Raw genomic sequence first — 16,587 nt, forward strand, 5'->3', positions numbered from 1 at the left:
TAAAAATTGTGAACCTCAAAATCATCCAGGATAAACTCACCACTTCAAATACCCCATCCATTAGCTCACGTGATCAATTTTGCCACTGTTTTCCAATAGGTGGAATAATATTATTGTGGGAGAAGCCGTTATGACCATGTACAATGCAGTTAATTGCAGCAGAACCTGAGCAGCACATAGAAGAGATTTTAAATTGTCATTGACAGAGCATTTTGCAATAAGTGACGTATTCATGTGGGTATTTAAATTACATTTGTACTGAGTTAGGTCTAGGAGCTCGCCAATTAATAGCCCAAAAACTGCAGTGCTTTACAAAATTGGTGAGCCACCATCTTCTCAAGGGCAGTTGGGAATGACTAATGATGCCAACTTTACTAAAGGCGTTGCTATCCCAAGAGTATCATTTAAAAATATATTTAATTTCGTTTTGCATAAGTATACTTGAATGATTAGTAGCCATGACTTCTCTGTGCCTCTAGGTTTGAATGATAAGCACATCCATAAGCTAATTGTACTGATTAATTCTCTCGGGTGATTAGAATGTTGCGACCTCATTCGTTATGGAAACATAGAAAACCTACAACACAATACAGGCCCTTCAGGCCACAATGCTGTGCCGTACATGTACTCACTTTAGAAATTACCTAGGGTTACCCATAGCCCTCTATTTTTCTAAGCTCCATGTACCTAACCAAGAATCTCTTAACAGACTCTATTGTATCCGGCTCCATCACAGTCCCCGGCAGCCCATTTCACGCACTCACCACTGTCTGCATAAAAAAACTTAACCCTGACATCTCCTCTGTACCTACTTCCAAGCACCTTAAAACTGTGCCTTAAAACTAGTCATTTCAGCCCTGAGAAAAAGCCTCTGCCTATCCACACCATCAGTGCCTCTCATCATCTTATACACCTTTATCAGGTCACCTATCATCCTCCATCGCTCCGAGGAGAAAAGGCCAAGTTCACTCAAACTGTTCTCATAAGGCATGCTCCCCAATCCAGGCAATATCCTTTTAAATATCCTCCACACCCTTTCTATAGTTTCCACCTCCTTCCTATGGTGATGTGACCAGAACTGAGCACAATACTCCCAAGTGGGTTCTGACCAGAGTTCTATACAGCTGTAACATTACCTCTCGATTCTTTAACTCAATCCCATAGTTGATGAAGGCCAATGCACTGTATACCACACAGTGAACCTGTGAAGCAGCTTTGAGTGTCCTATAGACTTGGACCCCAAAATACCTTTGATCCTCCAAACTGCCAAGAGTCTTACCATTAATACTATATTCTGCTGTCATATTTGACCTACCAAGATGAACCACCTCACACTTATCTGGTTTGAACTCCATCTGCCACTTCTCAGCCCAGTTTTACACCCTATCGATGTCCTGCTGTAACCTCTGCAGCCCTCTACACTAAGTACCTCTGCTATTTCCTCCAGTTCCATACACACTTTTCCACTGTCAGACTTAATTGGTCCTATTCTTTCACGTTTTATCCTCTTGCTCTTTACATACTTGTAGAACGTTTTAGGGTTTTCCTTAATCCTGCTCGCCAAGGTCTTCTCATGGCCCCTTCTGGCTCTCCTAATTTCATTCTTAAGCTCCTTCCTGCTATCCTTATAACTTTCTAGATCTCTAACATTACCTAGTTTTTTGAACCTTTCGTAAGCTTTAATTTTCTTCTTGACTAGATTTTCAACAGCCTTTGTACACCATGGTTCCTGCACCCTACCATTCTTTCCCTGTCTTATTGGAACTTGCCTATGCAGAACCCCACACAAATATCCGCTGAACATTTGCCACATTTCTGCCATGCGTTTCCCAAAGAACATCTGTTCCCAATTTACACTTCCAAGTTCCTGCCTGATAGCTTCACTATTCCCCTTACTCCAATTAAACGCTTTCCTAACTTGTCTGTTCCTATACCTCTCCAATTCTATGGCAAAGGTGATAGAATTGTGATCACTATCTCCAAAATGCTCACCCACTGAGAGACCTGACACCTGGCCAGGTTCATTTCCCAATACCAGACCACCTCTTTTGCCTCCCTCTCTGTCATTTCTGAAACATCTAAAGCCTGGCACTCTTAAGTAGCCGCTCCTGCCCCTGAACCATCCAAGTCTTTGTAATGGCCACAACATCATAGCTCCAAGTACTGATCCACACTCTTAAGTTCATACTCTTTGTTCATGATACTCCTTGTAGAATAGACAAATCTCACACCATAAGTCTGTGTGTATCCCTTCTCTATCACCTGCCCATCCTTTCTCAGTCTACAAGCTTTCTCGATTTGTGAGCCAACCACCCCTTCCAATGTCTCTTCAGTTTGATTCCCACTCCCCAGCGACTCTAGTTTAAACTCTTCTAATAGCCTTAGCAAATCTCCCTGCCAGGATATTGATCCCCCTCAGATTCAAGTGCAACCCTTCCTTTTTGTACAGGTCACTCCTGCCCCAAATGAGGTCCCAATGATCTAGAAATCTGAATCCCTGCCCCCGCTCCAATCCCTCAGTCATGCATTTATTCTCCACCTCACTGTATTTCTATACTCACTGTTGTGTGGCACAAGCAGTAATCCCAAGATTACTACCTTTGAGGTCCTGCTTCTCAACTTTCTTTATAATTCCCTGTAGTCTGTTTTCAGGACCTCCTCCCTTTTCCTACCGATGTCATTAGTACCAATATGTACCATAACCTCTGGCTGCTCACCTTCCCACTTCAGGATATTGTGGATGCGATCAGAAACATCCTAGACCCTGGCACCTGGGAGGCAAACCACCATCTGTGCTTCTTTACTGTGTCCTCAGAATCGCCTGCCTGACCCCCTAACTATAGAGTCCCCTACCACTCCTACCATCCTCTTCCTTTCCCTACCCTTCTGAGCCACAGGGCCAGACTGTGCCAGAGGCACGGCCACTGTTGCTTCCCCCAAGTAGGCCATCCCCACCCAACAGTGCTCAAGCAGGAGTACCTGTTGTTAAGGGGGAAAGCCACAGGGTACTCGCTACTATCTAACTCTTGCCCTTCCCTCTCCTGACTGTTACCCACTTATCTGGCTCCTAAGGATCACCTCCTCATTTTCCCTGACTAGACTAAGGTCATTGAGGTGTATCTCTAGTTCCCTAACACAGTCTGTAAGGAGCTGCAGCTCGACGGTTATGAATACAATGTCATGCATGCATGATGACTGAAGTTTTTGGTTATCTCTGGTTAACCAAAAGAATAGCTAACTTACCTGGAAAATGCCACTAAACCTTGAAATAGGAGGGCATCCATCAAATCCACGCCAACTCTACTGAGGAATTCAGTCTGTTCCATTTCCAGTAATGGCCTATAGCCCTGTAAATTATTTTTCCCCAAATGCCAATCTGATTCCCTCCGTGCATAAACACTTCTCAGCATTAGAAAAAAAGATTTTTCCTCTGTACCTTTCCCACTATCTTATATCTATAGCTTTAATCTGTGATTTCCCAACCTTCTAAAGGTATACTGTAGTTTTTCCTCAACATAAACACAAGAGATTGTGCAGCTGCTGGAAATCCAGAGTAACATACAAAATGCTGGAGGAGCTCAGCAGGTCAGACAACATGTATGGAGAGGAATAAACAGTCAACATTTTAGGTTGAGACCCAGCCACTGATGAAGGACCTCGGCCCAAAATGTTGACTGTTTATGGCTTTCCATAGATGTTGCCTGACTTCCAGCATTTTGTATGTGTTACTTTATTTTTCTCCTCTATTTCCCAGTTAAGAATTTATGCATCATTTTCAATACTTCTCTTGAGCTTCTTGCTCCAAGAGCTGCATCTCTAGCTTCTCCATTTTAATCTTATGGTTCAGATCCCAGATCCCAGATCCTTCTCTAGGACATTTGCATCTCTCTTGAAGTGTGGGATTAGAACTGAACATATTTGTTAGCTGATCAGTATCTTACTCAGGCCCATCAAAAGTCCAATCTTAAATTGCAGATATAGGTTTTAATTCTTTTACAATAAGTGTGTGTGTGTGTATATATATATGACTGTGTGCCTTCAGGCTTCTGTACCTCCTTCCTGACGGTAACAATGAGAAGGGGTCATGTCCTGGGTCATGGGGGTCCTTAAATATGGAGGCTGCCTTTCCGAGGCGCTGCTCCTTGAAGATGTCTTGGATGCTCGGAGGTGAGCACCCATGATGGAGATGACTAATTTTACAACTTTCTGAAGCTTCTTTCAATCCTTTACAGTAGCTTCCCCAGCCCCCACCTCCAATACCTGAAGCCTGTCAAAATACTCTCCATGGTATATCTGTAAAGATTTTGAGTGTTTTAGGTGACAAACCAAATCTCCTCAAACTCCTTATGAAATATAGTTGCTGTATTGCCTTCTTTATAGCTGCATCGATATGCTGGGAACAGGTTAGATCCTCCGAGATATTGACACCCAGGAACTTGAAATTGCTCATCCTCTCCACTTCTGATCCCTCTATGAAGATTGGTTCATGTTCCCACATCATATCCTTTCTGAAGTCCACAATCAGCTGTTTGGTCTCACTGACATTGAGTGCAAGGTTGTTCATCCGACACCACTCAACTAGCTGATATATCTCACTCCAGTACACCCTCTTGGCTCCACCTGAGATTCTGCCAATGATGGCTGTATCATCGGCAAATTTATAGATGACATTTGAACAATGCCTAGCCACACAGTCATGGGTATTAAGAGAGTAGATCAGTGGGCTAAGCACACACCCCTAAGGTATGCCACTGTTGATTGTCAGCAAGGAGGAGATGTTATTAGCAAACCACACAGATTGTGGTCTTCAGGTTAAGAATTCGAGGATCTAATTGCAGAGGGAGGTATAGAGGCCCAGGTTCCGTGGCTTTTCAATCAGGACTATAAAAATGATGGTGTTAAATGCAGAGCTATAGTCAATGAACAGCATATTGACATAGGTGTTTGTATTGTCCAGGTGACCCAAGGTCGCTTGAAGAGCCATTGAAATTTCATCTGCTGTAGACTTATTGTAGCGATAGGCAAATTGCAATGGGTCCGGTTCCTTGCTGAGGCAGGAGTTTATTTTAGCCATGACCAACCTCTCAAAGCATTTCATCACCGTAGATGTAAGAACTACTGAATAATAGTTACTAAGGCAGCTCACACTACTCCTCTAAGATACTGGTATAATTGTTGTCCTTTCGAAGCAGGTGGGAACTTTCAACATCCGTGTGCTTATCTGAGAGTCTCTTACATGTCCCTGATGAAGAGGCTTGGCCCAAAACATTGATTCTATTGTAGCGGTGTGCTACAAGCAGCGCTAAAATTACGACACGGAGTCGGTAACTGCAGTCGAAGGAAAAACTTTATTCGAAAACTTCAGCCTCACTTTTAAGCCTCTGTCAACCGGCCCCCCATGGCGAAGAGGCTCCAAAGCTCTGTGCTCGCAAACCCCCGTAGGCTATCTAATTGTGAGTCGGTTCGGATACGCTAGGAAATGAGGCGCTACATAACCCCCCCCCCAGAACCGGCGATACACCCCCCAATGTCCACAGCCTGGGCCAGAACCTGCTTGGGAGGTCGGCCTCTGCGCCGAGGCGCCGGAAACTCGGCCGGTTGCGCCAGGTCCACATGGGCCGGCTTGAGGCGGTCCACCGTGAAAACCTCCTCCTTCCCCCCAACGTCCAGCACGAACGTGGACCCGTTGTTCCGGAGCACCGTAAACGGCCCCTCGTATGGCCGCTGCAGCGGTGGCCGATGCCCGCCCCTTCGCACAAACACAAACTTACAGTTCCGTAGGTCTTTGGGTACGCAGGTCGGGTGCCGCCCATGCTGTGAAGTGGGTATGGGGGCCAGGTTACCGAGCTTCTCGCGAAGTCTGCCCAGGACTGCAGCGGGTTCTTCCTCTTGCCCCCTCGGGGCTGGTAGGAACTCCCCGGGGACGGCCAGGGGCGCGCCGTATACCAACTCGGCCGACGAGGCGTGCAGGTCGTCCTTGGGCGCTGTGCGGATGCCGAGAAGGACCCAGGGAAGCTCGTCCGCCCAGTTGGCTCCTCGCAGGCGGGCCATGAGGGCCGACTTCAGGTGACGGTGGAAACGCTCCACTAGCCCGTTCGACTGTGGGTGGTAGGCAGTGGTGTGGTGCAGCTGAGTCCCCAAAAGGCTGGCCATAGCTGACCACAGGCTGGAGGTGAACTGGGCGCCTCTGTCGGAGGTAATGTGGGCTGGTACACCAAAGCGGGATATCCAGGTGGCGAGCAGGGCTCGGGCGCAAGATTCGGAGGTGGTGTCGGTGAGCGGGACCGCCTCTGGCCATCTTGTGAACCGGTCCACAATAGTCAGGAGGTAACGCGCTCCGCGCGACACTGGCAGGGGGCCCACGATATCCACATGAATGTGGTCGAAACGCCGGTGGGCGGGATGGAACTGCTACGGTGGGGCTTTGGTGTGCCGCTGAACCTTGGCCATCTGGCAGTGCATGCACGTTCTGGCCCATTCACTGACCTGTTTGCGGAGACCGTGCCAAACGAACCGGCTGGAAACCAGCCGGACAGTTGTCCGGATGGAGGGATGCGCCAAGTTATGAATGGAGTCGAAAACACGTCGCCGCCAGGCTGCGGGGACGACCGGACGGGGCTGGCCGGTGGCGACGTCACAGAGTAGGGTCCTCTCACCTGGGCCCACGGGGAAGTCCTGGAGCTGCAAACCAGAGACTGCAGTCCTGTAACTCGGAATCTCCTCATCTACCTGCTGTGCCTCTGCCAGTGCCTCAAAGTCTACCCCTTGGGAAAGGGCATGAACGGTAGGGCGAGAGAGCGCATCCGCCACGACATTGTCCTTACCCGAGACGTGCCGGACATCCGTTGTGTATTCAGAGATGTAGGACAGGTGGCGTTGCTGGCGGGATGACCAGGGGTCGGATGCTTTCGTAAACGCAAAGGTAAGCGGTTTGTGGTCCGTGAACGCGGTGAAGGGCCGACCTTCTAGGAAGTACCTGAAATGCCGGATTGCCAGGTAGAGCGCCAACAGTTCCCGGTCAAAAGCACTGTACTTGAGTTCGGGTGGCCGCAGGTGTTTGCTGAAAAACGCCAGGGGTTGCCAGCGACCTGCGATGAGCTGCTCCAGCACCCCACCGACTGCCGTGTTTGATGCGTCCACTGTGAGGGCGGTAGGGGTGTCCATTCTGGGATGTACTAGCATTGCGGCGTCAGCCAAAGCTTCCTTCGTTTGAACGAAAGCGGCGGCGGACTCCTCGTCCCAGGTAATGTTCTTGCTCGGACCCGACATCAGGGCGAACAGGGGGCGCATGATCCGGGCAGCTGAAGGGAGGAAGCGGCGGTAGAAATTGACCATACCTACGAATTCCTGAAGGCCTTTGATCGTGGTGGGTCGGGGGGAAGTGGCGGACCGCATCTACCTTAGCGGGCAGAGGGGTTGCCCCGTCTTTAGTAATCCTGTGGCCCAGGAAGTCAATGGTATCAAGTCCGAACTGGCATTTGGCAGGGTTGATTGTAAGACCGTACTCACTCAGTCGGGCGCAGAGTTGACGGAGGTGGGACAGATGCTCCTGACCACTGCCGCTGGCTATGAGGATGTCATCCAAATAGATGAACGCGAAGTCCAGGTCCCGTCCCACCGCGTCCATTAACCGCTGGAACGTCTGTGCGGCATTCTTCAGGCCGAACGGCATGCGGAGGAACTCGAAGAGGCCAAACGGGGTGATGAGAGCCGTTTTGGGGACGTCGTCAGGATGCATCGGGATTTGATGGTACCCTCGGACAAGGTCGACCTTGGAGAAGATCCGGGCGCCGTGCAGGTTTGCCGCAAAGTCCTGAATGTGCGGCACAGGGTAGCGGTCCGGTGTGGTAGCCTCGTTCAGCCTGCGGTAGTCGCCGCACGGTCTCCAGCCCCCCGTCGCTTTGGGCACCATGTGCAGGGGGGAAGCCCAGGGGCTGTCGGACCGCCGGATGATCCCCAATTCCTCCATTCTCTGGAACTCCTCCTTCGCCAGTCGGAGCTTGTCCGGGGGAAGCCGCCGAGCACGGGCATGGAGGGGTGGTCCCTGTGTCGGGATGTGGTGCTGTACGCCGTGCCTGGGCATGGCTGCTGTGAACTGCGGTGCCAGAACCGATGGGAACTCCGCCAGGACCCTGGTGAAATCGTTGTCGGACAGCGTGATGGAGCCGAGGTGAGGGGCTGGCAACTGGGCCGCGCCCAGGGAGAACGTCTGAAAGGTCTCGGCGTGTACCAGTCTCTTCCTGAGCTCGCAAAAAATCCGCACCCAGAAGCGGTTGGGCTACGGCGGCCAGTGTGAAGTCCCACGTGAACTGGCTGGGGCCGAACAGTAGCTGCACCTGACGGGTGCCATAGGTCCTTACTGTGCTGCCATTCACGGCCCTCAGGGGGGGACCCGGTGCCCTGCTGCGGGTGTCGTAACTCGTCGGAGGTAAAACGCTGATCTCAGCCCCAGTATCGACCAAAAACCGGCGTCCCGACCTTCTATCCCACACATACAGGAGGCTATCCCGATGGCCAGCCGCCGTAGCCATCAGCGGCGGCTGGCCCTGGCGTTTCCCGGGAACTTGCAGGGCGGGCGGCAACGGCGGGCTTCTGCGCCCCACCGCTGGTGGTAGAAGCACCAGTGGTCATTGGGCCGGGGGTTAGTGGGCTCTGCGGCCGGGCCTGGACTGGTTTGCTGCCGGGAGCGTGGCTGGGAGATCTGTGCGATGGACGCCCCGCTCACCTTTTTGGCGTTCCACAGCAAGTCCGCCCGGGCTGCCACCTTCCGGGGGTCACTGAAATCCGCGTCGGACAGCAGCAGGCGTATGTCCTCGGGCAGCTGCTCCAGGAATGCCTGCTCAAACATGAGGCCTGTGTGTCCCTCGGCCAGAGACAACATCTCATTCATTAAAGCCGATGGAGGTCCGTCGCCCAAGCCATCCAGGTGCAGTAAACGGGCAGCCCGCTCGCGCCGTGAGAGTCCGAAAGTCCTGAGGAGCAGGGCTTTGAATTCCGTGTACTTGCCGTCTGCCGGGGGCGACTGTACGAACTCCGCGACCTGGGCAGCTGTGTCCTGGTCGAGGGAGCCCACCACGTAGTAGTAGCGGGTGTCTTCTGAGGTGATCCGGCGAACGTGGAATTGGGCTTCGGCTTGCTGGAACCATAGGTCCGGGCGCTGTGTCCAGAAACCCGGCAGTTTCAACGAAACCGCATGAACAGAGGCGGCGTCGGTCATTTCTGGTCCAAAAATCGTTTGGACCGTCGGGGTCACCAATTGTAGCGGTGTGCTACAAGCAGCGCTAAAATTACGACACGGAGTCGGTAACTGCAGTCGAAGGAAAAACTTTATTCGAAAACTTCAGCCTCACTTTTAAGCCTCTGTCAACCGGCCCCCCATGGCGAAGAGGCTCCAAAGCTCTGTGCTCGCAAACCCCCGTAGGCTATCTAATTGTGAGTCGGTTCGGATACGCTAGGAAATGAGGCGCTACACTATATTCTTTTCCATAGATGCTGAATGACCTGCTGAGTTCTTCCAGCATTTTGTATGCGTTACTCTTAAATGTCCCTATTGCATCAATGTCTTTCACCACCCCAGAGAGCACATTTCAAGCACCTAACACTCTGTGTTTAAAACTAAAACCCACATCTGGCATCCCACCACCCTTGAACTTTCCCTCTCTGCCCTTAAACAGATGTCCTCTGATATTGATCTTTGCCACCCTGCGGAAAAGGGGCCACCGTCTCAATTATACCCTCCCCCTCCCCCATTTCCCATGACATTCTTTCATTCAGTCAAATTTGGATCCAGCTTGCCACTCATTCTTCAGTTTCATGTTCTTTTACCTGTTTTGAATACTGTCTTGTCAAATACCTTTGTAAAACCTTTTAGGCCGCAAACTCAGTGTTGCCTTCCTTTAAATAAACATTACTCAGGCCAGTCAGACTCCACCAATTCTCACTATTAGAACAGAAAACAGTACAACACACCAGTCCTCATTGGGAGCAGGAGTGGAGAGGGTGAACTGTTTCAGTATCTCTGCAGATCTATCCTGGGCCCAATACACTGATTACAAAGAAGGCACGACAGCGGCTATACTTTATTTGGAGTTTGAGGAAACTAGGAATGTCACCAAAGATACTCGTAAGGTTCTATGTATGTACCGTGGAGAGCATTTTAACCAGCTACATCACCATCTGGTATAGAGGGGCTGCTGCAGAAAGTTGTAAGCTCTGTCAGCTCCATCATGGCAGCATTGAGAACACCTTCAAAAGGCGATGCCTCAAAAAGGTGATGTCCATCATTATGGATCCCCATCACCCAGGACATGCTCATTACTACCATCAAATAGGAGGCACAGGAGACTGAAGACACGGAGTCAGTGTTTCAGAAACAGATCTCTGAATGGACAATGAACCCATGAACACTATCTCAGTATTTTTTCCCTCTCCTTTTGTATTACTTACTTACTTTAATTTTCTTTTTATGTATATAATTGTTGTAATTATAGTTTTTACTATTATGTCTTGCACTGTACTGCTGCTGCGAAACATCACATTTCAGGACATATGCCAGTGATATTAAACCTGATTCTGATTCTATGTGTTTATTAAATGTGGCTCTCACAACTACTTCTATCACCTCTTATGGCAGTGCATTCCAGGCACCTATTTGTACCTTGTGTACGTAAGAATAAAAGAGTTGCTTCCCCCTTCGCACCTTAAAGTTGTGTCCTCTAGTATTTGACATTTCCACTCTGGGGGAAAAGACAATGACTGTATGCCCTACCTATGCCTCTTCTAATTGTATATGTATCTAACAGGTTGCCCCTCATCCCTCAATACAGATAAAATTATTTACATCTGCACTAATATCTAGTGGATGATATCTTGCGTTCAGGCAACAGGGAGGTAGCCTAATGGCTAAATGAATAACTGCATCACAGAGCTAAGTGGATCTAGAGAGCACTGCTTACATTTCCTGGACTTTGTTGAGTGAACTTAACACATCTGGGCTGCAGAACCATTCCATTTGAACTGCCAAGTGAGATTGCTGCCCTTGAACGCTGTCACAGAGAGTAACTGGCTGACTTCACACAAAAGTCACATGCAATTCTGTAGCACCTTTTTCATCCCTTTCAGGATGCCCTGAAGCAGTCAGCACTTCAAAAAATGTGTTTTAAGAAATACAGCAGCAATTTGGCAGACATTAAGCTCATACAAACAGAAGAGCTACACTATGGCACTACAGTTAATGACGCCCCGCCACAGCTCCAGTAACCCAGGTCGATCCCAAACTATTCTGCCATCTGTCTTCAGTTTCCACATTCTCACTGAGTCTACCTGTGTTTTCTCCATGAGCTCTGGTTGCCTCCCCCAACCCAAAGCTGTGCTGGAGGGTTAATTTTTAATGAAAACTTCCCCTAATGTATGTAAGTGATAGGGTTAGTGGGCCTGTGGGAGAAAGTAATGAGACTGATGGGATTGTCTGTACAGAGACCTGGATGGACACAATGAACCAAATGGCCTCCTCTTTTGTCAACTTAAGTGATATTGACCGTATATTTTGTTTTAGTGATATTAGTTGGAGAATAAATAAAACCATAAGACAAAAGAGCAGAATTAGGCCATTTGGCTCATCAAGTTTGCTCCAGCATTCTATCATGGCTGATTTATTATCCCTCTCAACCCCATTCTCCTGCCTTCTCCCCGCTACCTTTGACACCCTGGTTAATCAAGAGCCTATCAACCTCTGCCTAAATACACCCTATGTCTTGGCGTGCACAGCCATCTGTGGCAATGAATTCCACAGACTCACCACACTCTGGCTAAAGAATTTTGTCCTCATCTCTGTTCTAAATGAACATCCCACAATTCTGCGGCAGTGCCCTCTGGTCTTACACTCCTCCACTATAGGAAAGATCCTCTCCGTGTACACTTTATCCAGACCATTCAATATTCAATAGGTTGCAATTGGATCCACCCCCCCCCCACCCCATTCTCCTCAACTCTAGCAAGTACAGACCCAGAGCTATCAAACACTCCTCGTATGTTAACCCTTTCATTCCTGGGATCATTCTCATGAACTTCCTCTGGACCCTCTCCAATGCCAGCACATCCTTTCTTAGATAAGGGGCCCAAAACTGGTCACAATACTCCAAGTGCGGTCTGACCAATGCCTTTTAAAGACTCAGCATTACAACCTAGCTCTAACAAACCTATCTGCAAGTGTTGGATTACCATGAGAACATACAGAGCTTTGGTTTAATAATTCCCTGAAATACATTATCGCTGTTAATGTAGCACTGTGCTGGAATAAAAAACACCTGATGCAAGATTTTGACCCAAATCAGCAACGATTCTCCCCCTCCTCCCCCCCCCCCCCCCCCCCCCCCGAGTTTCACTAGCAGAATGTTACTCCAGATTAATACACAAAAAAACACTGGAGGAACTAGCAGGTCAGGCCACATATGTGAAAATGAATAAACAGTCAACATTTCGGGTTGAGATCCTTCTTCAGGATGGGAAGGGAGGGGGAAGATGCCAGAATAAAAAGGTGGGGGGAAAGGAAGGAGGATAGTTAGAAGGTGATAGGTGAAGCCAGGTGAGAAAGGTAAAGGATGGAAAAAGAAGGAATCTGATAGGAGAGTAGGCCAAGGGAAAAAGGAAAGAAAAAGGACGGGAAGATGATAGGCAGGTGAGGAGAGGAAGTAAGAGGCCAGAGTGGAGTATAGAAGAAGAGGGAAAGGAGGGGTAAAGGAAAAAAATTACCAGAGGAGAAATCAATGTTCATGCCACCAGGTTGGAGCCTACCGAGACAGGATATGAGGTGTTGCTCTTCCACCCTGAGAGTGGCCTCATCATGGCACACGAGAAGGCCATGCACTGATATGTTGGAATGGGAATAGAAATAGAAATTAAAATGATTGTCCACCGGGAAATTCCACTTTTGGCGGATAGAGCAGAGGTGCTCGACAAAGTGATCCCCCCAATATGTGTAGGGTCTCACCAATGTAGAGGAGGCCGCATGGGAGCACCGAATGCAATAGACAACCCCGACAGATTTGGAGGTGAGGCAGGAGGTGAATGGGCAGTTGTATCAGTTTGGTCGCTTGTAGGGATAAATGCCAGGAGGGAGGTTAGTGGGGAGGGACAAATGGGCAAGGGAATCGCAGAAAATGGAGGAAGGGTGGGTTGGAAGATAAAGGTATGTTTATTGGTAACATCCTTTTGAAGATGGGAGAGGTTGTAGAGAATGATATGTTGGATGCAGAGGCTGATGGGTGATAGGTGAGGACAAGAGAAACCCTGTCACTGTTAAGGTTGCATGAAGAAAAAGAGGTAAGTGTGGATGTCTGGGAAATGGGGGAGATGTGTCAGCATCATTAGTATAGGAGGGGAAACCACATTCTTTGAAGAAGGAGGACATTTCTGATGTCCTGGAAAAGAAAGCCTCATCCTGGGAGCAAATGTAGTGGTGACAAAGGTAATAAGAAAAGGGAATAACATTTTTACAGGAGACAGCGAGGAAAAGGTATAGTGAAGGTAGACATGGGAATTGGTAGGTTTATAAAAGATGTCGATAGACAGTTTATCTCCAGAGATGGAGACAGAGAGATCGAGAAAGGGGAGAGAAGCGTCAGAAATGAACCAAGAGAATTTAAGGGCAGGTGGAAGTTGGAGGCAGGGTGATGAAGTATCAACTTTTTCTACAACTTATTCCAGATTCTAGCAGCTGCCGTCTCTTGTGCCTCTAAATCAGAATCAGGTTTATTATCACTGACATATGTTGTGAGATTTGTTGTAAAAGTAATAAAATAAACTGCCGAGGAACTCAGCAGGTCAGGCAGCATCAGTGGAGGCAACGGGATGGTTGAAATTTCGGGTCACAACCCTGTTGCAGAATTTTGATCCAAACATCAGTCATCCCTTTGCCTGACCCGCTGAGCTCCTCCAGTAGTTTATTTATTTCTCTCGATCGTGGCACTCCATGCTGGAATAGATGCTTAGACTTTTGCCTATGGAATCAGACTTCGGCTGGGAACCCACCGACATAGCCCAGCCACTCACTTTATGCTATGAAGAAAGTGCCACTGGTTCCTTGGGGTGTTAAGTAAAAGCTGTGTGTTTTTCCCAGTAAATGCCAGCAGTCATTCAATTTACTTCAACTCTGCTATTAATATGTGCAGTTAGATGTTGAATAAGAAGGTCTAACTTGGTTTATCTATCTTTGGTATATACTATGTTCTTGAATATTTGTTTCAGAACTACATGTACAGTTCCCCTTATAGATTACATAGATGGCAATGACTTTACCATTGAACCACAGCAAGGTGGGGATGAGGATGGTTTTGCCAGAGGGGCCTGGGATTGGAGCTTACTATGGAAGCGTGTACCATTGAACAGTCGTGAAAAGGCCAGAAGAATACATAAAACTGAGCCTTATCGGTAATCGCAGATGGATTTATTTATTGCTGATTTCCATTATATCTCTAATCTCTCCATTTTTCCCATGTAACCGGCTGCATCCCACTTTAATTCCAATAATATGTTGACGCATGGATCCTTGCACCTACCCTTTCTGCCAATACCAACGATATTGCCAATGCTGCAGAACCTCATGTACTGTGCCACTTATAGATGCCATAAGCGGAAATACTTACGCGATATCACCACAAGGGGGTGGTGATGAAGATGGTTTTGCTAGAGGAGCATGGGACTGGAGCATGTTGTGGAAGCGTGTCCCCCTCTCCAAGCGAGAGAAGGAAAGGAGAAAACATAGAACTGAACCATATTGGTAATCATTAGAATATTTGATCATTGCCACTTACAAAAGTCCACACTCTAGTTCTTTATCCAGCTAACGTCCATGCTTTTCTGTTCCTGTTTTATATGTTGACTATTTCTTTACTTGAAAAAATTATCTTCACAATGATTTGAAAATGCTGCACTTGCATTTTGCCAAAATATTTCTAGTTTTGAATGTGAGAACGTCTCCACTATTTATATGTTGTTAAACACTTAATTGATTTAAGTCCTAGAAGGGCTTGCTACCAAGTAAGGATCGACCAATAATACTTCTTTGTCAAGTTGTGTGTGGAGCACTACAAACCAGAGTTTCCAGTTTAGCATGTCATGCAATCACCAAGATGCACCCACTAGTGCTCTGTGCTGGTATTTGTTGCAAAGGGAGTGTACCAAACCCACCAGTAATTCAATAATCTTAACCTTTTACAAAAATGCAACCAGAAGAAATAGTGTAGCGTGGAATATGTTCAGTAGGTTATTGGTGTTTGATTTATCACTGTCATATATACAGTGAAACGCTTTTGTTGCACACCATCCAGGCAGATCATTACAAGAAGTACATCAAGGTAGTCAAAAGGCAAAAAGAAATGTCACATAAAATAAGAAAACAGAAATAGGATAAATCCCTCTTTGAACATTTGCAGAGATAAATGTCTGACATAAAGATGGCTTGAGAAAAGTGTAAATATTATTTGCATAATCCCCCAGCTGCAGTTTTACCTCCATACATAGTGTTTTACAATGTCCTTGGCCACACCACCACATAGTTTTCTTCACACGCATCAAATCTTGGCATCCTGCATGGGTTTAAGCCACTCCTATTGTACATACACATGAGTGAGTGCATTTAGATGAGTGAAAGAGGGCTTGTATTATGTCTCTCCATTGCTAAAACCTGAGGAGTAATCAGATGGAAAATCAGTTTGAATGACACTGGTGCAAAATTACACAAAACCCTTCAGCTAAGAGTACAACTTTAACCCATTCAGCGAAGTCATTGAGAGCCCACGTTGAAATTTGTTCCATCAAATACTGTATAAATCTGGATCTATCACAGGCAGTGAAGAGGGCAAATGGAATGTTGGCCTTTATTACAAGGGGAATTGAATACAAGAGCAAGGATGTTCTTTTGCATTTGTACAGGGCCCTGGTGAGACCACACCTAGAATATTGTGTACAGTTTTGGTCTCCAGGTTTAAGGAAGGACATTCTGGCAATTGAGGAAGTGCAGCGTAGATTCACTAGGTTGATTCCTGGGATGGCAGGGCTGTCTTACGCAGAGAGATTGGAGAGATTGGGCTTGTACACGCTGGAATTGAGGAGATTGAGAGGGGATCTGATTGAAACGTTTAAGATAATTAAAGGATTTGATAGGATTGAGGCAGGAAATATGTTCCAGATGTTGGGAGAGTCCAGTACCAGAGGGCATGGATTGAGAATAAGAGGTCAGTTATTTAAAACAGAGTTGAGGAAGAGCTTCTTCTCCCAGAGAGTTGTGGAGGTGTGGAATGCACTGCCTCGGAAGACGGTGGAGGCCAATTCTCCGGATGCTTTCAAGAAGGAGCTGGATAGATATCTGATGGATAAGGGAATCAAGGGATATGGGGACAAGGCAGGGACTGGGTATTGATAGTGAATGATCAGCCATGATCTCAGAATGGCGGTGCAGACTCGAGGGGCCGAATGGTCTACTTCTGCACCTATTGTCTATTTCAAAGGGCATCCATTTACCATGAAATAAACCACCATATTTCTCTTAAATCTTTGAAAACTATTCTGGATTATGACAATGGATTAGAA

The 16,587-nt window shown here is 47.5% G+C and overlaps 1 protein-coding gene across 2 annotated transcripts in view; it reads left to right on the forward strand.

Moving 5' to 3' along the window:
- The window catches only part of galnt7 (UDP-N-acetyl-alpha-D-galactosamine: polypeptide N-acetylgalactosaminyltransferase 7), a 134,205-nt gene that overhangs the window by 96,572 nt on the left and 21,046 nt on the right, over nucleotides 1-16,587 (forward strand). The window contains exon 6 of one of the 2 annotated variants that reach the window (XM_059974279.1): nucleotides 14,245-14,427. In XM_059974279.1, coding sequence (XP_059830262.1) covers nucleotides 14,245-14,427 — 183 coding nt within the window. Of the gene's footprint in view, nucleotides 1-14,244; nucleotides 14,428-14,593; nucleotides 14,777-16,587 lie in introns of both variants that reach the window. The other variant, XM_059974278.1, reaches the window with a different exon arrangement.

Source organism: Hypanus sabinus, chromosome 7, assembly GCF_030144855.1.
Source record: "Hypanus sabinus isolate sHypSab1 chromosome 7, sHypSab1.hap1, whole genome shotgun sequence".
NCBI lineage: Eukaryota > Metazoa > Chordata > Chondrichthyes > Myliobatiformes > Dasyatidae > Hypanus > Hypanus sabinus.